The sequence below is a fragment of the Nannobrachium achirus genome (genome assembly GCF_963921795.1).
Source record: "Nannobrachium achirus genome assembly, chromosome: 4".
NCBI lineage: Eukaryota > Metazoa > Chordata > Actinopteri > Myctophiformes > Myctophidae > Nannobrachium > Nannobrachium achirus.
The window spans coordinates 48,926,866-48,944,784 of record NC_137813.1 but is presented as its reverse complement, the minus strand read 5'-3'; the positions used below and the strand labels follow the sequence as shown (position 1 = coordinate 48,944,784).

General features: G+C 42.4%; 1 protein-coding gene across 1 annotated transcript; it reads right to left on the bottom strand.

Moving 5' to 3' along the window:
* Window positions 1-242: 242 nt before the first annotated feature.
* On the bottom strand, window positions 243-13,051 carry ush1ga (Usher syndrome 1Ga (autosomal recessive); the record flags this gene model as incomplete). The annotated part of the gene is made up of 4 exons (XM_080724961.1): window positions 243-382; window positions 1,209-2,032; window positions 3,733-4,186; window positions 12,888-13,051. The coding sequence occupies 4 exons, from the start codon at window positions 13,049-13,051 to the stop codon at window positions 379-381; spliced, it is 1,446 nt and encodes a 481-aa protein (XP_080581087.1). The 3' UTR covers window positions 243-378.
* Window positions 13,052-17,919: the final 4,868 nt, after the last annotated feature.

The window sequence follows — 17,919 nt, the reverse complement described above, 5'->3', positions numbered from 1 at the left end:
TACGCCACATGGCATACAAAGACCCTGCACCGCTACATTGAACTCTCACAATATGCATTCAGTTCATTCATTCGTGCATGCATGCATGCATTCATGCAGTGCAGTGGGCTGCCCTAGTCCTAACCCTAAAATTCTATGACGCTACGATTGAGACAATACAGTACATCTTCAGTGCTTCTCCTGAGTCTAACTAGCTTAGTCTAGTCTAGGAGGACAAGAATCCTGCAAAGACCTTGGCTCAGGCTTCTTCTGGTTTCCGTTAAGAACAGCCTCCCTGGCTTACCACGGCATTACCAGGGAAGGTACATTAAGTCCATTATACAGTATTCGCTCCACAGCACGGCAGTGATAAGCTCCCAGCAGTACCATCGACTAACATCATCTGTAGAGTAAAGGACATGTAAGAGGTTTGTGAGAGTAGAAGCATACATTATATGAATGTATATCGTTTTTTACATGTACCATGTTGCACGTGCATGACTGAAAATCCTGTTTTACGGCAGAGGTAAGCCTGATTTATATTAAAAAAAAGTCAATTTACAAGCCGACAACACATCGTGGAAATGACGTGTTGTCGGCTTGTAGATCAGCTCTATTCAGCACACAAGACGAGTATTAATTAGGCAATAGAGTACAGAACAGTGTGGATCAGCTCCGACCAGGCCTGGCTGGAATTTCGACATTTTAGGGGCAAGGCCACTTGGCCTTTGGTGCTGACCATTGTTTAAGGGCACAAAAGCCAAATGACAGGGCAGGAAGGCCATCAAATAAAACAGGATTTTGGTCCACTGAAAGAATTAATTGAATTTAAGGGTTGAGATTTACAATCTGATCCATGCTCAGCCCTGCACCAATCAAATATACTGGTTTGGTTTAAAAATGAGGACTCAACAAAAGACACTGGTCTACATGACAAGAAAGATACACTGGTGTCTACACGTTGGCACGACAGAGACAGAGGAGAAAGTGTTACAGTCAGCTGGGGCATTAAGGCCACTGCTGCATCAGGGCATGCCATTTTTTGGAGGGGCACATGGCCAAACTGAGGGGCAACGACGGCCAAGGCCTTCATGGCCTCCCTGAAATTCCTGTCCTGGCTCCGACTGTGTCAATATTTCAAAACATGTCTACCGGTATTTAGACACATTTTGAGAACATTTATCTTCTATTCTTTCTGAAAATGATAATGAAAAATCATCATAACTCACAGTGCTGTATCTTCAATGCAGTCTGGGTCCTCAAGAGTCTCCAGACGCCTCTGACAGGCCTCCAGAATCTTCTTCCTGGGTCCTAGGGGGATGTGGATGCTCTTGAGATCCTCGTCTGAGCACAGCAGCAGAGCCTCGAGGTCTATCTTCTCCCTCCTGAAGATGGAGAGGAACTCCGTCATGCTCTGGGTGGCGAGGAAGACCTCCAAGGGGCTCGTCTCGGGTTCGTCGTCCCCGTCCAGCCCCAGCTCCACGTCGTCCCAGGGCAACTCCTGCACGTTCCTCTCCTGCAGGCTGTGTGCGCTGCCGATGCTGTCTTCATCCATGCTGGGGAGCTGGTGCTCTAGCCTGCTGCGTAATCGCACGTTACCGCCGGGCTGATCCGTGTCCACCACACTGGATCCATGCTTGGAACCGATTCCAAACAACCCTCCGCTCACGTAGTTCCTCCGAAAAACCATGGTGCCCAGACCCGGCCGGTTGAACAGCGAGTCGTGGCCCGAGTCGGTGCTGATCTCGGAGTATTCCACATCGTGTGGAATACCGTGGAGGTCCGGCTCGCTAATGGCACGGGATATGGCGTCGTCGTTGTCCCTGGAGAACATGTCGCGGACGTTCCGGCGGCCGCGGCCGTCCTTCGGGTTGACATAAGTGCCTTGCTTGAGGAACATGACGTCGTTGCCCAGCTGGAGGCCAGAGAGCGAGCGCACACTCTTCCTTCCGTCTTCGTAGATCTTAAACGTCCCGTCGCCAGCGCCACCTTGCTTCCTCTTTTCCAGCTTCTTCTGTATCTTGGTCTTCCCCCTGTTTGTGGCATGAAGAGTCTGACGGGAGAGGAACGACACAGCTATTAGTCAACAGGCTAAATGACTGGATGTGGAACTAGAAATAGTGCATTGTAGCTGTATGCCTCTCCCATCCAGTTGCCGTTTACGTCTGTGTCTGTCCAGACTCATAATACGTCGTTGTCGGGTGAAAATCTTGTATGTCCAAAACCGTTCGTTTAGCATTTATCATTTTAAAAATGATTTAAACTAGTGAAAACAGCCGATCTACAAGCACACAACGCCTTGCACCGCGAAGTGTTGTGTGCTTGTAGATCTGCTGTTTTCACTACTTTTGTGCGACGGCCTTGCATGATAAAGCAGGGCTTTACTTTGCGAAAGAACACACAAATTAAAAACTTGGAGATACGAGGTTTCCACCCGACAACGACGAATAGTATTAATGAAGACTTCAAAGAAATGTAAACACGTATACACTTTGTTGTATGACGAATAGCGGAAATAGCTGATCTATAAGCTCACAAAGTGAGCCATGAGCTTGTAGGTCTGCACTTTAAGCTATGTTTTGAATATGCTTGAAAATATTTGAAATGTTTCAAAAATAGGTCATGTTGAAAGGTGTTAATGTTAGTTCACACTCGGACCACACATTGACCACCTACTGCTAATCAGTAAATCCTTCAGTCCAACTCCAAATGTCATGACATTTTTGAAATGTTTAAAACATTGTCACCTATAACGACATGCCCAAAATAGGCCCCGCTGAAAGCGGTTAAACGTGTTTTGTTAGGTCAGAGTACCTTTGACCACCTACGGCTAATCAGTTCATCCTTGAGGCTAAGTGGACATTATTTGTGTCAAATGTCATGAATTCGCCTGAAGGCACCCCTCTGAGACATTACTTTGACAAGGTTGGAATGGACAGACGTACATTCCCGACAACCCAAAAACATTATGCCTCTGGCCCCGGCTGTCAGCTGGCGGAGGCATAAAAATGTAGGTTTTACAGTGTAGAGCAGTGGTTCTCAAAGTGGATTCCAGGGACTCTGTGGGTTCCTTTAGGGGGGTCTAAATTGAACCATACAAGTCTGTAACTCTAACAGTGTACAAATGGAACCAAATGAACCCTAACGGGTCCATTTGGTTCCATTTTGTACACTGTCAGAGTTAAGGAGAGACCTTGAAATTTGAAAGTTTGAGAAACACTGATGTTGAGACAGGGGCGTCAATTGGGTATGGCAGGGGTATGCAGCTGCCATACCCTGGGTCCAGGGGGGAAAATAAAAGTTACTTTTAAATATAAATCCATGAATGTCTCTTTGTCTATCTGTGCTGGTTATTATGTTGTTAAATTACAGTAACTACAAATGCAAAATGGTCACTTTAACAAGGTATTATAATTATATTCTCCACACTTGTATTCTCCCCATCTTGACAGAATGGTATATTCCCAGGTTCCGCAGGTCAGCTGCACAGGTGCAATGCATTATTGTTAATTGTGGCACGTTTACTATCATGCCAAGTTTAGCTGCACTTGAACAACCGAAAAAATGAAATAAAATGTACTTCTTAAAAAAATGTATCATGCCTGTTGCTAAGGTATGGCAACATGACTGGTGTCTTGCACGCGCGCGAAGGCGGCGTGCAAGACACCAGTCATGTTGCCATACCTTAGCTTTTTCTGAACTGACGCCACTGTGTTGAGAGAAGGTGGATTCCAGCAACAACAGAACACTGACCTGGGAATATGGCACGTTCATGGTGGCGGCGTTGAGGTGCTGCAGCTTGCGGCTCACGGAGCTGCTGCTGTAGCTGGTGAAGCTCATGGCGTCCGACACGGAGGCCTCGGACGTCTCCTTGTGGAACTTGCGCTCCATGCGCTGGTGGTGCTTCCGCTGCAGCTTGACGCACTCCTTGATGCGCCGCTCGGCCTCGCGGAACGCCCGGTCCCTCAGCTTGGCGATGAGCTTGGGGTTCAGGGCGGTCTGCTTGGCCGCGATGTTGTCCAGGTAGCGGACGCAGTCCATGTGGCTCTTGGTGGCGGCCATGTCCAACGGCGTGTGGTAGTCGTTGTCCAGGCACCATATGTTGGCACCGAAGGACACCAGGAAGGACAGGCAGTTCTGGTGTCCGTTGGCAGCGGCCAGGTGGAGCGGCGTGTTCCCCCACATGTCACACTTGTCAGGGTTCCCTCTGCAGGGGCGTCACAAAGGGGGGGAAAAGTGGTTACTAGGGCCCCGAGGTGGAGGGGCCTTATTTATTTTACATACTTTATTTATTGAAAAATAGCAGATATACAAGCTCGCAGACCGGCACTCGGAGCGGCGCTTGTAGATCTGCTATTTTTGAAAAGTTGTGAAAATGTGTGCAAATCTTTAAATATATATGTACTTTTTAAGCGAATATTTGTAACAAAAATTTTGCTTCTGGGGGGGTCCCTGGAACTAAATATTTTGAGATGGGGGTCCGTAGCCAAAATACGTATCGTTTTGGGGGTCCTTCACATGAAAAGGTTTGAGCACCACTGACATAGAAACATAGGTTTTTCAAAAAACCTTAGAAGGATTTGAAATATTCAAAGACTTGCACAAAATGTTCACGATTAAAAAAAAAATAGCAGATCTACAAGCTCGCAGCGCGGCACTCGGGGCCGCGCTGTGAGCTTGTATATCTGCTATTTTTCTAAAGTTAAAGCACAAAATGTGAGTGAATTCTTGTATCAGGTCCGAGCATTTGGTGTGACATCCCTGTCCCTCTGTGTGACATAAGGAAGCTGAGGTCAAACAAAGTTTTTTTTTTTTTATCAGAGAGAAACAGGTGCTCACCGGTAACGCAAAAAAGCCGCTGAAGTTAAAAATAGCATAAGGTGCAAGACATTTAGGGATGGGAGATCCGGGCACTCAATGTTAAAAATTGAGGGAACATCCTTTATTATGGCAACATGTTTCGACCTTACTCTGTCTTCATCAGGGATTTGGTGTTGTTTTTTTCACCCTGGAAGGGAGGGGGGAGAGAAACCATGTCTGCACTTATTTAATAAAGTGATACAACAAATGTACAATACATGTAAATAAACCACAATGTTTTAAAGTTGTTTGCTGTGTGAAAAGGCAAACCCATCACAAATCATCGATAGACACTTATAGGCCAGTGATACCCGCTCCAAAGGCTACCGTATGTGTTAGCTCGGTGCAACATGAGCCAGTCAAGGGATTACATTATTTTTGTCCTCTCTCGAGATAACCCTAAATATAGCATTACACAACACCCATTCATCACTAAATTGCTTTCACGCATCAGGAAAATACAGAAGTCAGAAGGCACAAATCACTCTAAAGTCTAAAAGGAACAGAACTGCTGATAGACACAGAATGGTTCGCTATAGATGAATCCAACCTAACAAAGGGTATTATTGTTAACTGTAGTTATCTGGATCCCACATACATTTATTCACATTCACTGTTGGCCAACAGCCCATGACCTAAGGGTTACCTCTTTTTGTGTTGCTGCTGGCCTGTAATATGACCACGGGATTCTCAGCTCTGCCAACTACACTACCTGTATCCATTTTCACTGGGGCTTATACCGGTACTTCGTTGCACGACGGTGTCCCGTGCCAAAACATTGCTGCTCTACAAGCTCAAAACGCGTCGCATCACAGCGCATCGTGAGCTTGTAGATCAGCTGTTGCCGGTGCGCGACACCGACGTACAACAGAGAGTAAATTAGGCATGACTCAGAAGCACAACCCAACCGTACATAAGGGGTGATGTCATGATGAAATCCTGGTAATGTCGTAGCACACTGTCCGCAGCAGAGAAGTGTGTGGATCATTTTCACATTTATGTGACAGAATATGAGACGCAGGCCTACAGTTGGTTTCCTTGCTTCCAAATTGTTGTAATTAGCCTACTGTTCCACCGTGTATTAGCATTGTGGAATAATGCGATTCCACTGATTTACAGTGTCTCATGACACTGTAAATTGTAGGCTACAGTTTAAAATGTAGAGGTAATAAAGTATTATATAACAAATTATGCAATGTATATGATAATATATTATTGCATAATAGGCCTATATAACATTATTGCAGGCTATCATTAGGAAAGCAAGTGTATAGGCCTGTATTTCTGCTTCTAAATTTATGAACAGGGGATGAACGTGTCATATATATATACAATATATACCAACATAGCATCAGTACTCCAATGGAGCTGTGTAGAGACTAATCAATATTTTATGGGCTTCAGGTGAAGCCATTACAGAAGCCTGTGATATATATTATTAATGGATAACGCTGTGGGGTTTTCACAGGGAGCGTGTGCCATGCTAGCCCCACCAGAGCAACGATTAGCACCCTCTCACCTGCCGACCCTGATTTCAACCCTTGGAAGTTGGTTGGGACCTTTGACCTGAACTGGGCCAGTAGCTGAAACATTTTGTTTTGTACAACTGTACATCATGCAAGTACAGTAACTGCAGGGGAAGTAGCTAAGAACGTAGGCAAAGATCTGAGCGATCCGTGTGCGAAAGTTGGAGTCTGTAGAACCAAACATGTGCTGTGCCTGTGAGACCCACATGTCCATGCATCTCAGAGCCCATCGGCCTTGGATTCAATTTGTAGTTGGGATGGGATATCAAAGTGGTCCCTACTGTTGAAAAGCCTCATTTTATACATTGTGTTAAATCCAGATTGAAGTTGATGTATAATATTTTTAATGGGTTTTTCTTGTCTTGTCTTTTTTAATTATTACTGTGTACCTACTACTGGTATTACTTATCTTGATTGTTTTTATGTATTTTATTTTGTGCAGCCCTTCGGAAACTTTGTAAAATGTACTATATAAATGGATTGGATATTACCTCTTATTGTTGTCATCTGTATGAAATAATCATACTAAAGAGTGTCCATGACACTAATACCCAATTTATGCTCTGTTATCATCTACATTGTAGATTATACAACATACAAGCTCAAAACCAGGCTTAACACCTGGTGGCCCAGAGAGATATTATGAAGGTTTGCTATGGTGATGGATTGTACATGTCATCTGTGTGTTCATTGTTTGAAATATTAGCACTTTGTAAACAACAATTACCAGCAATTATCTACATTTATGGCTGTGAAACAACGGGATGACACTATTTATGAGGCACAGTAACGCCACGGTGGCGCCACTGGGCATGTTGTTCTGGGTGTTTGTGTTTTTAGTGTGGACTCTCACACTAAAACACATGCATGCTAGGTACAGTACACAGTATACTGTACTCCTGCCAGTGCCCTTGACGTTACAACTGTAGTTGGTCCCTATTAAGCACTGCTCTGTGGTTGCTCACTGCTCCTGCATGGGGATGGGCTAAATGCAGAGGACACATTACCCCAAGGGGACAATAAACTAAAATCAAATCTCAAGAAGGTTAAAATATTTTAAATAAATTGAAGAAGACCTTTTATCTTTATGATCGTGATTGGTGTACATACATGCCAAAGCTTGGCCAATGCCAAGCTTTGCAGGACACATGGACGGACATATGCAGTACAGAAAGCCAGATATGGGAGCGGTTAGCAGTTAGCACCGCTAAAAAAAATCACCCTTGAACTCTATAAACTTAATTGACCAGGGTCCTAGGGCCCTAAAACTGGACCGCTTCTTTTTCCCCTCTACACCAAATCTCTTTGTCAAAAATAGCAGCTCCGCAAGCTCACAACGCATGTCATGTTGCGATGTGTTGTGAGCTTGTAGATCTGCTATTTTCACCCAATGTTTGCCCCCGGAATAGGAACGCTAGGGTGCATGTAGTGGGTGTGATTTACTGGTGCCACTAAAATAATCTGCCATTCATTTTCCCCATAGAGATTTATAAAAATGTTTATATCAATTACATTTATAGCAATTTAAGCCTAGTATCAAGCCATCCAGGATCCTGGTGAATCATGACCATAAAACCTTTGATTCTGTGAGAATATGTATTCTAAGTTCAATTTCCTTTTTTTAAAGTACCAATCTCATAGTAAACTCAGACTCAATCAACCATTTGTACCACAAGTTATTATGTCACCCATGGCTTTATCTCTCATAAATGTCACTGAGAAGAGTACACAGTAAAACCTGCACACATGCCTCTCCTATAACATTCTGTTGTTTCATCATTTGACAGAAGGATGTTTTCTGTTCTATATTTAATGTAATATATCTGCCAGTTGCAGCATTGTATATCGTCACTGTCGGGTGGAAACCTCGTAACTCCAAGTTTCGAATTTTTATGTTCTTTCGCAAAGTAAAGCCCTGCTTCATCACACAAGGCCGTCGCACAAAGGTAGTGAAAACAGCAGAGCTTGTAGATCGGCTGTTTTCACCAGTTTAAATCATTTTTAAAATGATAAATGCAAAACAAACGGTTTTGGACATACACGGTTTCCACCCGACAACGACGATATGTTTTCTCCATAAAGTTGTCATATGGCCTTAAACTTATCTTGTCATTGTTTCCCTGGGGTTGGCCCCTGGAACATTATGACATGATCTATTCATGTTTACATTTAGCACCACATGGCAGTCAGGTTTTATTTACGGGGGGGATTCACTTTATCGTCCCTGTCCTAGGGAAGTATATGTCTTTGATGCTTTATTTACTTTTATTTCGTGGGAAAAGAGGGTCTTAAAGTAAACACGGGCCACTGATGCACAACAGACAACAACCTGTAGGCAGTGCAGTGGAATGTATCTAAAGCCCCTTTTCGACTGCAGCTTTAGCACCACACTAGACAACGCTATACACCGCACCGCATAAAAATATCTACATTTTCCATTACACAAAAGTATCGGTAAGAAACAAATTGACCCTTTTAACTGTGATTATAATACAATATAAATTTGTATTACAACTATCCTAATTATAATACACTATAAATGCATTACAACTGTGATTATAATACACTATAAAGTATTAATGTATTACTATGATAACTATAATACACTGTAATAGATTATAATTGTGTTTATAACACATTAGAATCTATTATCATGTACAGGTATTACAACTATATCCTGGTGGTCTAAATGAAAAGTCAGTGAGTGATCAGTCATTATGAAGTGTTTGGCCCTGTTTGGCCTAGCTCAGACGACCTACTCTGTAGTGGATACTTTTTAGTACCACCTTTAGTACCACTTTCACACCACTCTACCCAGGTGGTGGAAAACCTGGCACAAGTGGGCGGTGTGGAGTGATATCAGTGGAAAAGGGGCTTAATTTTGAGGTACTTTTTTACTTTATGTATTCCATTTTCTATACTGTACTCTGCTCCACTATATCTCAGAGGCAAATATTGTACTTGTTACTCCACTTCAATTATTTGATAGCTTTAGTTAGCAGATTTCATTTTTTTAATACAAAACCACTTAACATAATAAGCATTATTTTATACTTTCGGCTATTCGAAAACAGATGATCTACAAGCTCACAATGCATGATGCATTGTGAGGTTATAGATCTGCTATTTTGGAACATTGTCTAATTTTGACAAATGTTTTACTTTTATTTAGTAGGCATACTTTGAGTAGGCCTATATATTTGATGCCAATACCTTTGAACCTTTACTCAAGTACATTTTTGAATACAGCCTTTTACTAGCAAACTTAATCTGATTATGCTACTTCTTCCACCACTGTGTCTGTATGTAGGCTAGGCTACTGTAGGACCTACATGTACATCTGTTGCATTCATGATGCCACTGTGGAAGAACATGTTCTGTGTGAGATAACAACATAATGGCATGGTTGCGTGCACACTGCACACACTGTTCTAATGAATCACTCCAACAGCTTTACTCAATTAAGCCCATTCATAATGAGGTCCATTTTTTCTGGCTGGCAGGCAAAACAGGTCAGCCAGAAAATAAATGAAATGGCTTTTGAGTCAGTGTACCCCATAAAACTGTCCATTTATCCTACTTAGACTACAGTACATGTTTACTTGAAAAAGAAAACAATGGTAAGAAACAGCATGATCACAATGATTGATCTAAATGAACTTAGCAGGGCTGGTTCTAGGGAGGAGCATCCTGCCCACCCAATAAAAAAATTATGAAACCCCCTTTTTTATAAAAAAAAATGTTTGGGGAGCATTATTGCGACAGTCAGGTCTCAAGTTACTATGAAAACCTCCACCGGCTGTCTGTCAGCCCCTCCATCAGTCAGTCCCTCCGTCTGTCCGCCATGTCACGTCACACTTTTGGCCCTACTCTTATCTATGTCAAACTTTGCACACACACTCCTTGGCTGGCAAACCACAACCTCCACCCCTGATTTCTCACATGCCCCTCTTCTAGCACCACCATGCGGTTGCTTTTTGCAGACAACATGCATGCGACCTGACAGTCGCTTATCTCCCGATTAGGGAGTCTTACTGGTGGTATGAATAGAACTTGTTACAAGTTACAACCATGTTACAGTTAGTGTTATGCAGTAGCATGATGCAGGATTGCAGGTGTAAGACCTGTTGTGTTTGTATTGTGTTTGTATTGTGTGTTATTGCGACGTAGATCACATTTAACTATGAAAACCGGCAAATCTTGTCTGTAGTCGTAACACCTCAATGTCAATATCACACTGTTGTGACATCACCTGATCAAAGATCAAACCCTGGATATCCATACATGGAGACGACTGATCATCATCTAGATCTCCATATATGGAGCTGAACTCTACAACTGATTCCCAGATGATGCCCTGTTATAGTCAGGGAATTTTAATAAAACCCTGGGAATAAATTCCTTACCAAACAATTTCTTCACCAATGTGTTCGTAAAGGTGTCTAGAAACATATCTAACAAAGATTGAAATTCAACATCCCTAGCAAAATGTTTGACAGCTAGGGTAATTCTGGGTCTCATTCACTTACTATACGCTGTACTATAAGGGACAAAAATCACTCTCAAAAATCTGCTTTAAGTGGGGTGTGAGGTGTCTAACTAGGTGTTTTTAATTATTCTGAATCCATTGCAAGCGTTTGTTTTGCACGAAAAACATTCTTTGGGCCAAAAATGTACCCCATACACCTTGTGAAAAGTGATGACTCATCACTAAAACAAAACAAATGCTTGCAATGGATTCAGAATAATTAAAAACACCTAGTTAGACACCTCACACCCCACTTAAACCACATTAATAGGATCCCTTTTACACCCATCAATATTAAGCCCATATCTGGGAATTCCCAAACAAACAATGTCTGACACGCATGTCTGGGGTCTCACAGCACACGGTTGGTTCTGCAGACAGGGATGTCCATATATGGGCATAAAAGGGATTGTATGTATGATGTCAGACGTCATAGGACTTTCACATAATGAGTAACCGTGTAAGCATGTCTGGGGTCTCACAGCACACGGTGGTTCTACAGACTCCAACTTTTGCACATGGATAGCTCAGATGTTTGCCTATGTTCTTCCCCTGCCATTACTGTACTCGCACAATGTACAGTTGTATGAAACATATGCCCATATCTCCACATGGATCTCCATATATGGGTATCAGGGATCTCCATATATGGGTAACTGGTCCAAACCGTCCGATATATATTAATAATGAATTCCATCCTGTGCGAATTCTGTCCTGCGCAACCTCACCCTCTGCCCTTAGGCATCTTACTGGTAGGTACAACTCTGCCAAAATGCATAGTTTTCTATGCATTTTGGGGGTTTTGACTCCTTAAACTTTTTTTTTCTTCGCTTGTGCAGTTTCTTCTTGCCCTCCCTAGTAGCCTACTACAGGCGAGATCCGGCACTGGAACTTTGTGTTGTAAAACTCATTACAAACTTATAGCCTACGGTATGATGCAGAAAGAACAGGTTGTATACACCACTACCCCTAAGCACAATCAGTGTAAGTAACTATAATTACATAAGTAGGCTACTGTAGGCTACTTAAGTACAATTTTGAGATATTTGTACTTTACTTGAGTATTTCCATCACTGCCTATGGTGCAGAAAGCAGCAGAACAGGTTGTATAATCTGCCACCATAACCCTAAGGCAGCACAATTTTGAGAGACACTCCCCGTTGCACCGTCACATAGCTGACCCTGATCTCTGCACAAAATGTCAATAATGTTGTGTCTGTCTACATCCTTTCACGCCCGTCATGACAGACACATTTGACGCTGATGTGTGTGAACTCATTGACACAACACATCACCTTGGGAAAGGGTGACCTACATTGTTCTGTGGTGTTTTGTTACAAACAGTGGTGGAAAAAGTACTCAAACTTTTTACTTAAAAGTATCAATAGGCCTATTGCAATACCTATAGAAATAGGCCTAGGCCTATACTGTCCAGATTTCAAAATGTAGGCTATTAAGTAAACGTAAAAAGTAGATTATTGGCATCAAAATGTAGGCCTACTTAGAGTAGCAAAAGTAAAAGTAGGCCTACTCATTATGCAGAATGTCCCATTTCAAGTTTTCAAATGTATAAAACACTTTTTGAAAATAGCAGATCTACTAGTGAGCTTGTAGATCAGCTATTTTCAAAAGGCCAAATGTTTAGGGCTGGTGAATGCATGTTTTGAAATAATAATCGAAATCTTCAAGTTCAAAAGTTTTCAATTTGGTAATTGTAGTGGATTAAACGTTAGGCTCCAATATTTGCCTCTGTAATGGAATAGAAGTAAAAGGAAATACTCGAGTAAAGTAGGCCTACAAATACTTCAAAAAATGTACTTAAGTAAATCTACTTAGGCTATAGTTACTTTCCACCACTGCTGATTGCACTGAGAGAAGGAATTCCCCGTAAGCGGCGTAAAAAGCTTGCAACTTCCCGTTCGTTCGTGCATTCATTGCATTGTTTAGTGACAGATAGATAGACCTCAAGCTGTAGGCTATAATATATTACGCACCCCCTGCCAACGATGAGCCGCAGAGCCTCCAGGTTGCCGTGGTAGGCAGCCCATAAGGTCGGTGTCATCCCATCCTCGTCCGGCGCGTTGAGGTCTCTCCGCGTCGCCTCTCGGAGCAGGTCCAGGTAGCCATCCCGGGCCGCTTTGTGGTACCTGTCATTCATGACTTATTACAGGACGTTGGACCCCCATTCCGCCCGGTCATCTTCATCCAGCCATGATGTAGCGGCCACTGAATTGACCGTCTGAAATGCTAACTGTAGCTCCACCGCTGCTGCCGCTCCACCACAACAAGCACTGTCGACAGACAGATAGTTGCAGAGCGCGTCGTCGGTATCCATGGGGACACCGAAGATGCGCACTGGATGGACAATGGTGCTCCCCGTGGCCACATCAACCCCGAGAAACTCTGCTGGTTATAAACTCTTTATGACAAAAAACAAGGCTTTGTGCGTTTTCCCCAAATAATAAAATATATAGGCTATAATATAGGCCTATATATTTTTAACAATAGCCTATAGGCTATAGCCTACCAGGGGTAGGCAACCTTAGGCACGGGTGCACTGCCAAGTCTGCCAACATTGGCAGAGCCGGGGAGGATGATCACTGGCATACTGGGCATAAGTGTGCAGAGAGAGGGTTTTCTTTTCAAATTAAATATTCAAATATTCAGTCGCCCTTTACATCAATCCTGTACATAATTCTACATTCATTCAAACGTCTAACTCTGACTGGGGAGGGAGTCTGAGAGATAAGTGGGTTATTATTACATCCTGATGTGAAAGAAAATATTTCTAAAGAAGAAGGAACAAAAACACTAAAGGTTGTTATGTATGGGGCATAGCCTATGGACAATCAAAATCAGTTGGAAATTTTTAATTATGAAATGGCACTCTGACTATAGAGACAATTTAAATATTTTAAAAAGGTTTCCGACATGAATGCAAACTTCTAATAAAGTCTTCAATAGTTCAATTAATCAATCAGCCTACTAACAACAGGAAATGTAGGTTTTAGGTCATTATGTAGGCCAGTGGTTCTCAACCTTTTCAGGCCGAGACCCCCAAAATAATCATATTTGAACTGGGGACCCCCACTCTGCACAAGCACTTGGAATTGTAGGAGTCGGAATTACATTTAGTTTGACTCGATCTATAACATTGTGAAAATAGCCGATCTACATGCTCACAACGCCTCGCAACGCAAGGCGTTGTAGATCTGCTATTTTCACAATTTCTGCCTCTAATATTTGACAATTTGACTCATGTTTGACCAGAGGTACTAAAAAGGTATTTAAAGTCCTTAAATTGTCACTTTAGATACCTTGTATACACTTATACTGTTGGTCTGTTTACAGTTGAGTGAGAAAACAATGTTAACATTTAGCTAAACATCTGGGGACCCCCCCCCAAATAATTTGGGGACCCCTCTGGGGGTCCCGACCCACAGGTTGAGAACCACTGATGTAGGCTACGCCTACGGGTAGCCTGCGCTCGTGGCCAGACTGCTGCCTCCCATAATCTTCGAATGCTTCCAAGATTGTGGAATAGTTGTCTGGCTATGTGAGACTACGGCAATAGGTCAGGTGTTTTAACCCCTTAAGATGAAGACCTGAGGCCGATTCTACAAATGCCTTCTAAATCACTAGTTCTCACACCTTCAAGATCTTTCAAAAAATTTTCAAAAAATAGCTCGCAGCACAGCACGAAGTATTATATGCTTCAGTGAGCTTGTAGAGCTGCTGTTTGTAAAGCTATTGCCTAGTCACTGTAGCCTACAGTTATACTGTAAAATAAAATACATTGAACAATTGTGCACGAGGGCTTGTAAAGGTCCTCCTCCAAAATGGACAAAACAAGGCATAGCCTAAAATTAAAACTATAGGCTACAACATGTGTAGACTGAGGAAGAGAGAGAGAGTGCAAACACCCTCAGACAGAATATTTTGTTTCCTTTTAGCCTAGTTACCAACCCTCAGAAGACATGCTTACTCAGTTATTCGTTTTGTGAAAGTCCTATGACGTCTATGACATTTGACATCATACATACAATCCCTTTTATGCCCATACAGTATATATATGGAGATCCCTGTCTGTCTGAACCAGCTACACAGATACGGGCTGTCTTCCTCCATGGGCAATCCCATATGAAGTCCTGTTAGATATGGGCTTAATATTGATGACATCAGGGATCTCCATATATGGGCATGAAAGGGATTCTGTTAGTGTGGTTCCCCTGACATCACAGTGATGTCAGAGCGGCAAACCCATAGACCGTAAAAAAGCGTACACCTAAAGGGCGAGGTCGCACCATCTGTCTTGGCCATATATGGATTCTGTTTTAACAGGGCATAATCTGGGATACAATCCCTTTTATGCCCATATATGGAGATCCCTAACAGAATCCCTTGTATGCCCATATATGGAGATCCCACTCTGAGTATCTGACATCACTGTGATGTCACCTGTGATGTCACAGTGATGTCAGGGGAACCACAGTGTCAGGCGGGCAGACACGGACAAGCTGTGACGGTTTTGATGGTAAACTGTGACCTGCGGTCGCAATTTTAACTATTACAAAACACCTGAATCCACCATAATAATAACAACTTGGGGAAAAAGCACGCATCTTTTATGTCATCATTATTACAAATCCAAAATGATATTGGAATGAATTACGAATGGGAGATTCGATCATTATGACATAAAAAGGGATCATCACAGATCAGAGTTAGGTAATAATCCAATCCAAGAGAATGAGTGGTGCTATAATCCAAGGTGGGGTGAGAGTCTATGAGTCTCACATTAGCAAACTTGTGAAGTTACATTATTGATCCTCTGACTTGGGGAGTCATAAATATCCTGCGTTTGTTACTGACTGGGCCCTGCTTGACCCTTGGTCATATGTCAGCAGCATGTGTGCTAAAGACGGAGTCTGCCTGCCACTCATGGAGGGTGTGATGTTTGGTCAGAATGTATTGAGAGGATTGCCCCTTGAGATGCAGCATCTAATTTTAGACGAGGTCCTAAACACATAAGTAACATTACATACAGTACAAAAACACATGACTGAACACACAAATAACATTACATACAGTACAAAACACATGACTAAGACATTACACACAACACGTACAGTACAGTTAGCTTGCTCTCCCATCCTTACCCCCACCCCAAGTCATTTAAGCAAAGAAATTTACGGAGAATGCAATGCTTTGAAAAAAAAAAAAAGAAATAGATTATGTACAAATACAATCAAATTAGAAGCATGAACAGGTTGTTTCAAGATGTGAGTACAAGGAAGTCCTGAAGCGGCCAAAAGATGTAACAGATCTGATTGAAAGGGGGAGATTGTTCCAATCAGATGGAGCTTTGTAGTGGAATGCCCTGCGTCCAGATTCAGTAGTTATTTTAGGGGGGGACAGTGAAATAGGGATGTTGTGAATTCCTGAGTGGATATGGTGATGTGTATGGTTCCAGGGATTGTTTCAAATAAGATGGACAGTTGAAGTGAACATATTTAAAAAGGAATAGGTACCACTGTACCAGTGAAGTTGCCTTCTTGCCTTAGGCTGCAGCCAATCGAGTGAACTATACAGAGTGCAGTGGTTTCCAGGGGAAAGGCTCTTCATTTAGCGTTCAGTGGCAGTGCTGAAACCAATATACATAAATTGTGCTATGTCTATGTCGACCCATAGTTTTAGATAAAGTACTATGTTCTAGATAAAGTACTATGTTCTAGATAAAGTACTATGTTCTAGATAAAGTACTATGTTCTAGATAAAGCACTATGTTCTAGATAAAGTACTATGTTCTATCCATCTGTCTTTCAATGTTATATGAGATACATAAAATGTGGTTCCTGTGTAAATAAGCATTGGCTTTCTAGGATCTCCTTTTAGTAGACCTTGTACCGGTGATTTGTGCCGTCATGAAACTGTGCTTTTTTCGAGTGCAAAACTTCTAATAAATTCTTCAATGAATCAATAGTCACTATAAGGATCAAACTAGTCACATAGGCTATCTCATTTTTAGAAGCCTTTATTTAACCAGGGTCACAACTCTTTTTCAATGGGCCCCAGGACCTCATTGTCTAATGACCACACAGTTACGTGAATCTCATTAATGGATTACCTGTACGCCTTAAAGCTCAATTGTTAACTTCAAGTCCTCCATTAAGAGCTGTCGGAACAGTTTCAACCAAACACATGGCACTCAGTTGAGTTTACACATGAACACGTTTGCCATTGAGGATCACAATGGGAACAGGCTCTAAAGCTTTTTTAGTGTTTTATCCTTTTGACAGATATGTACAAAATAAATATATGGTCATAATAAGCATCATTTGTCAACAAAACCATCTATCAGTCCCACTCTGAGCAGTAGTTGGGCGTTCAGTGACTTGCTCAAGTGCAGGGAGGGGTGAGTGTTGCTCATTCCCGGCCTCCACCTCTCTCTCTCTCTCTCTCTCTCTCTCACACACACAAAAGGGCGTCAATTGGGTATGGCAGGGGTTATGCAGCTGCCATACCCTGGGTCCAGGGGGAAAATAAAAGTTACTTTTAAATATAAATCCACGAATGTCTCTTTGTCTATCTGTGCTGGTTATTATCTTGTTAAATAACAGTAAAATAACTACAAACGCAAAATGTCACTTTAACAAGGTATTATAATTATATTCTCCACACTTGTATTCTCCCCATCTTGACAAAATGGTATATTCCCAGGTTCCGCAGGTCAGCTGCACAGGTGCAATGAACGGCACGTTTACTAACATGCCAAGTTTAGCTGCACTTGAACAACTGTTCCAGGCTGCCATATGCAGCCCAAGAAGGGGGGGGGGAAATAAAATGTACTCAAAATTAATGTATCATGCCTGTTGCTAAGGTATGGCAACTTTGCGCGCGTGCAAGACACCAGTCATGTTGCCATACCTTAGCTTTTTATGAACTGACGCCACTGCTATAACACACACACACACACACACACACACACACACACACACACACACACACACACACACACACACACAC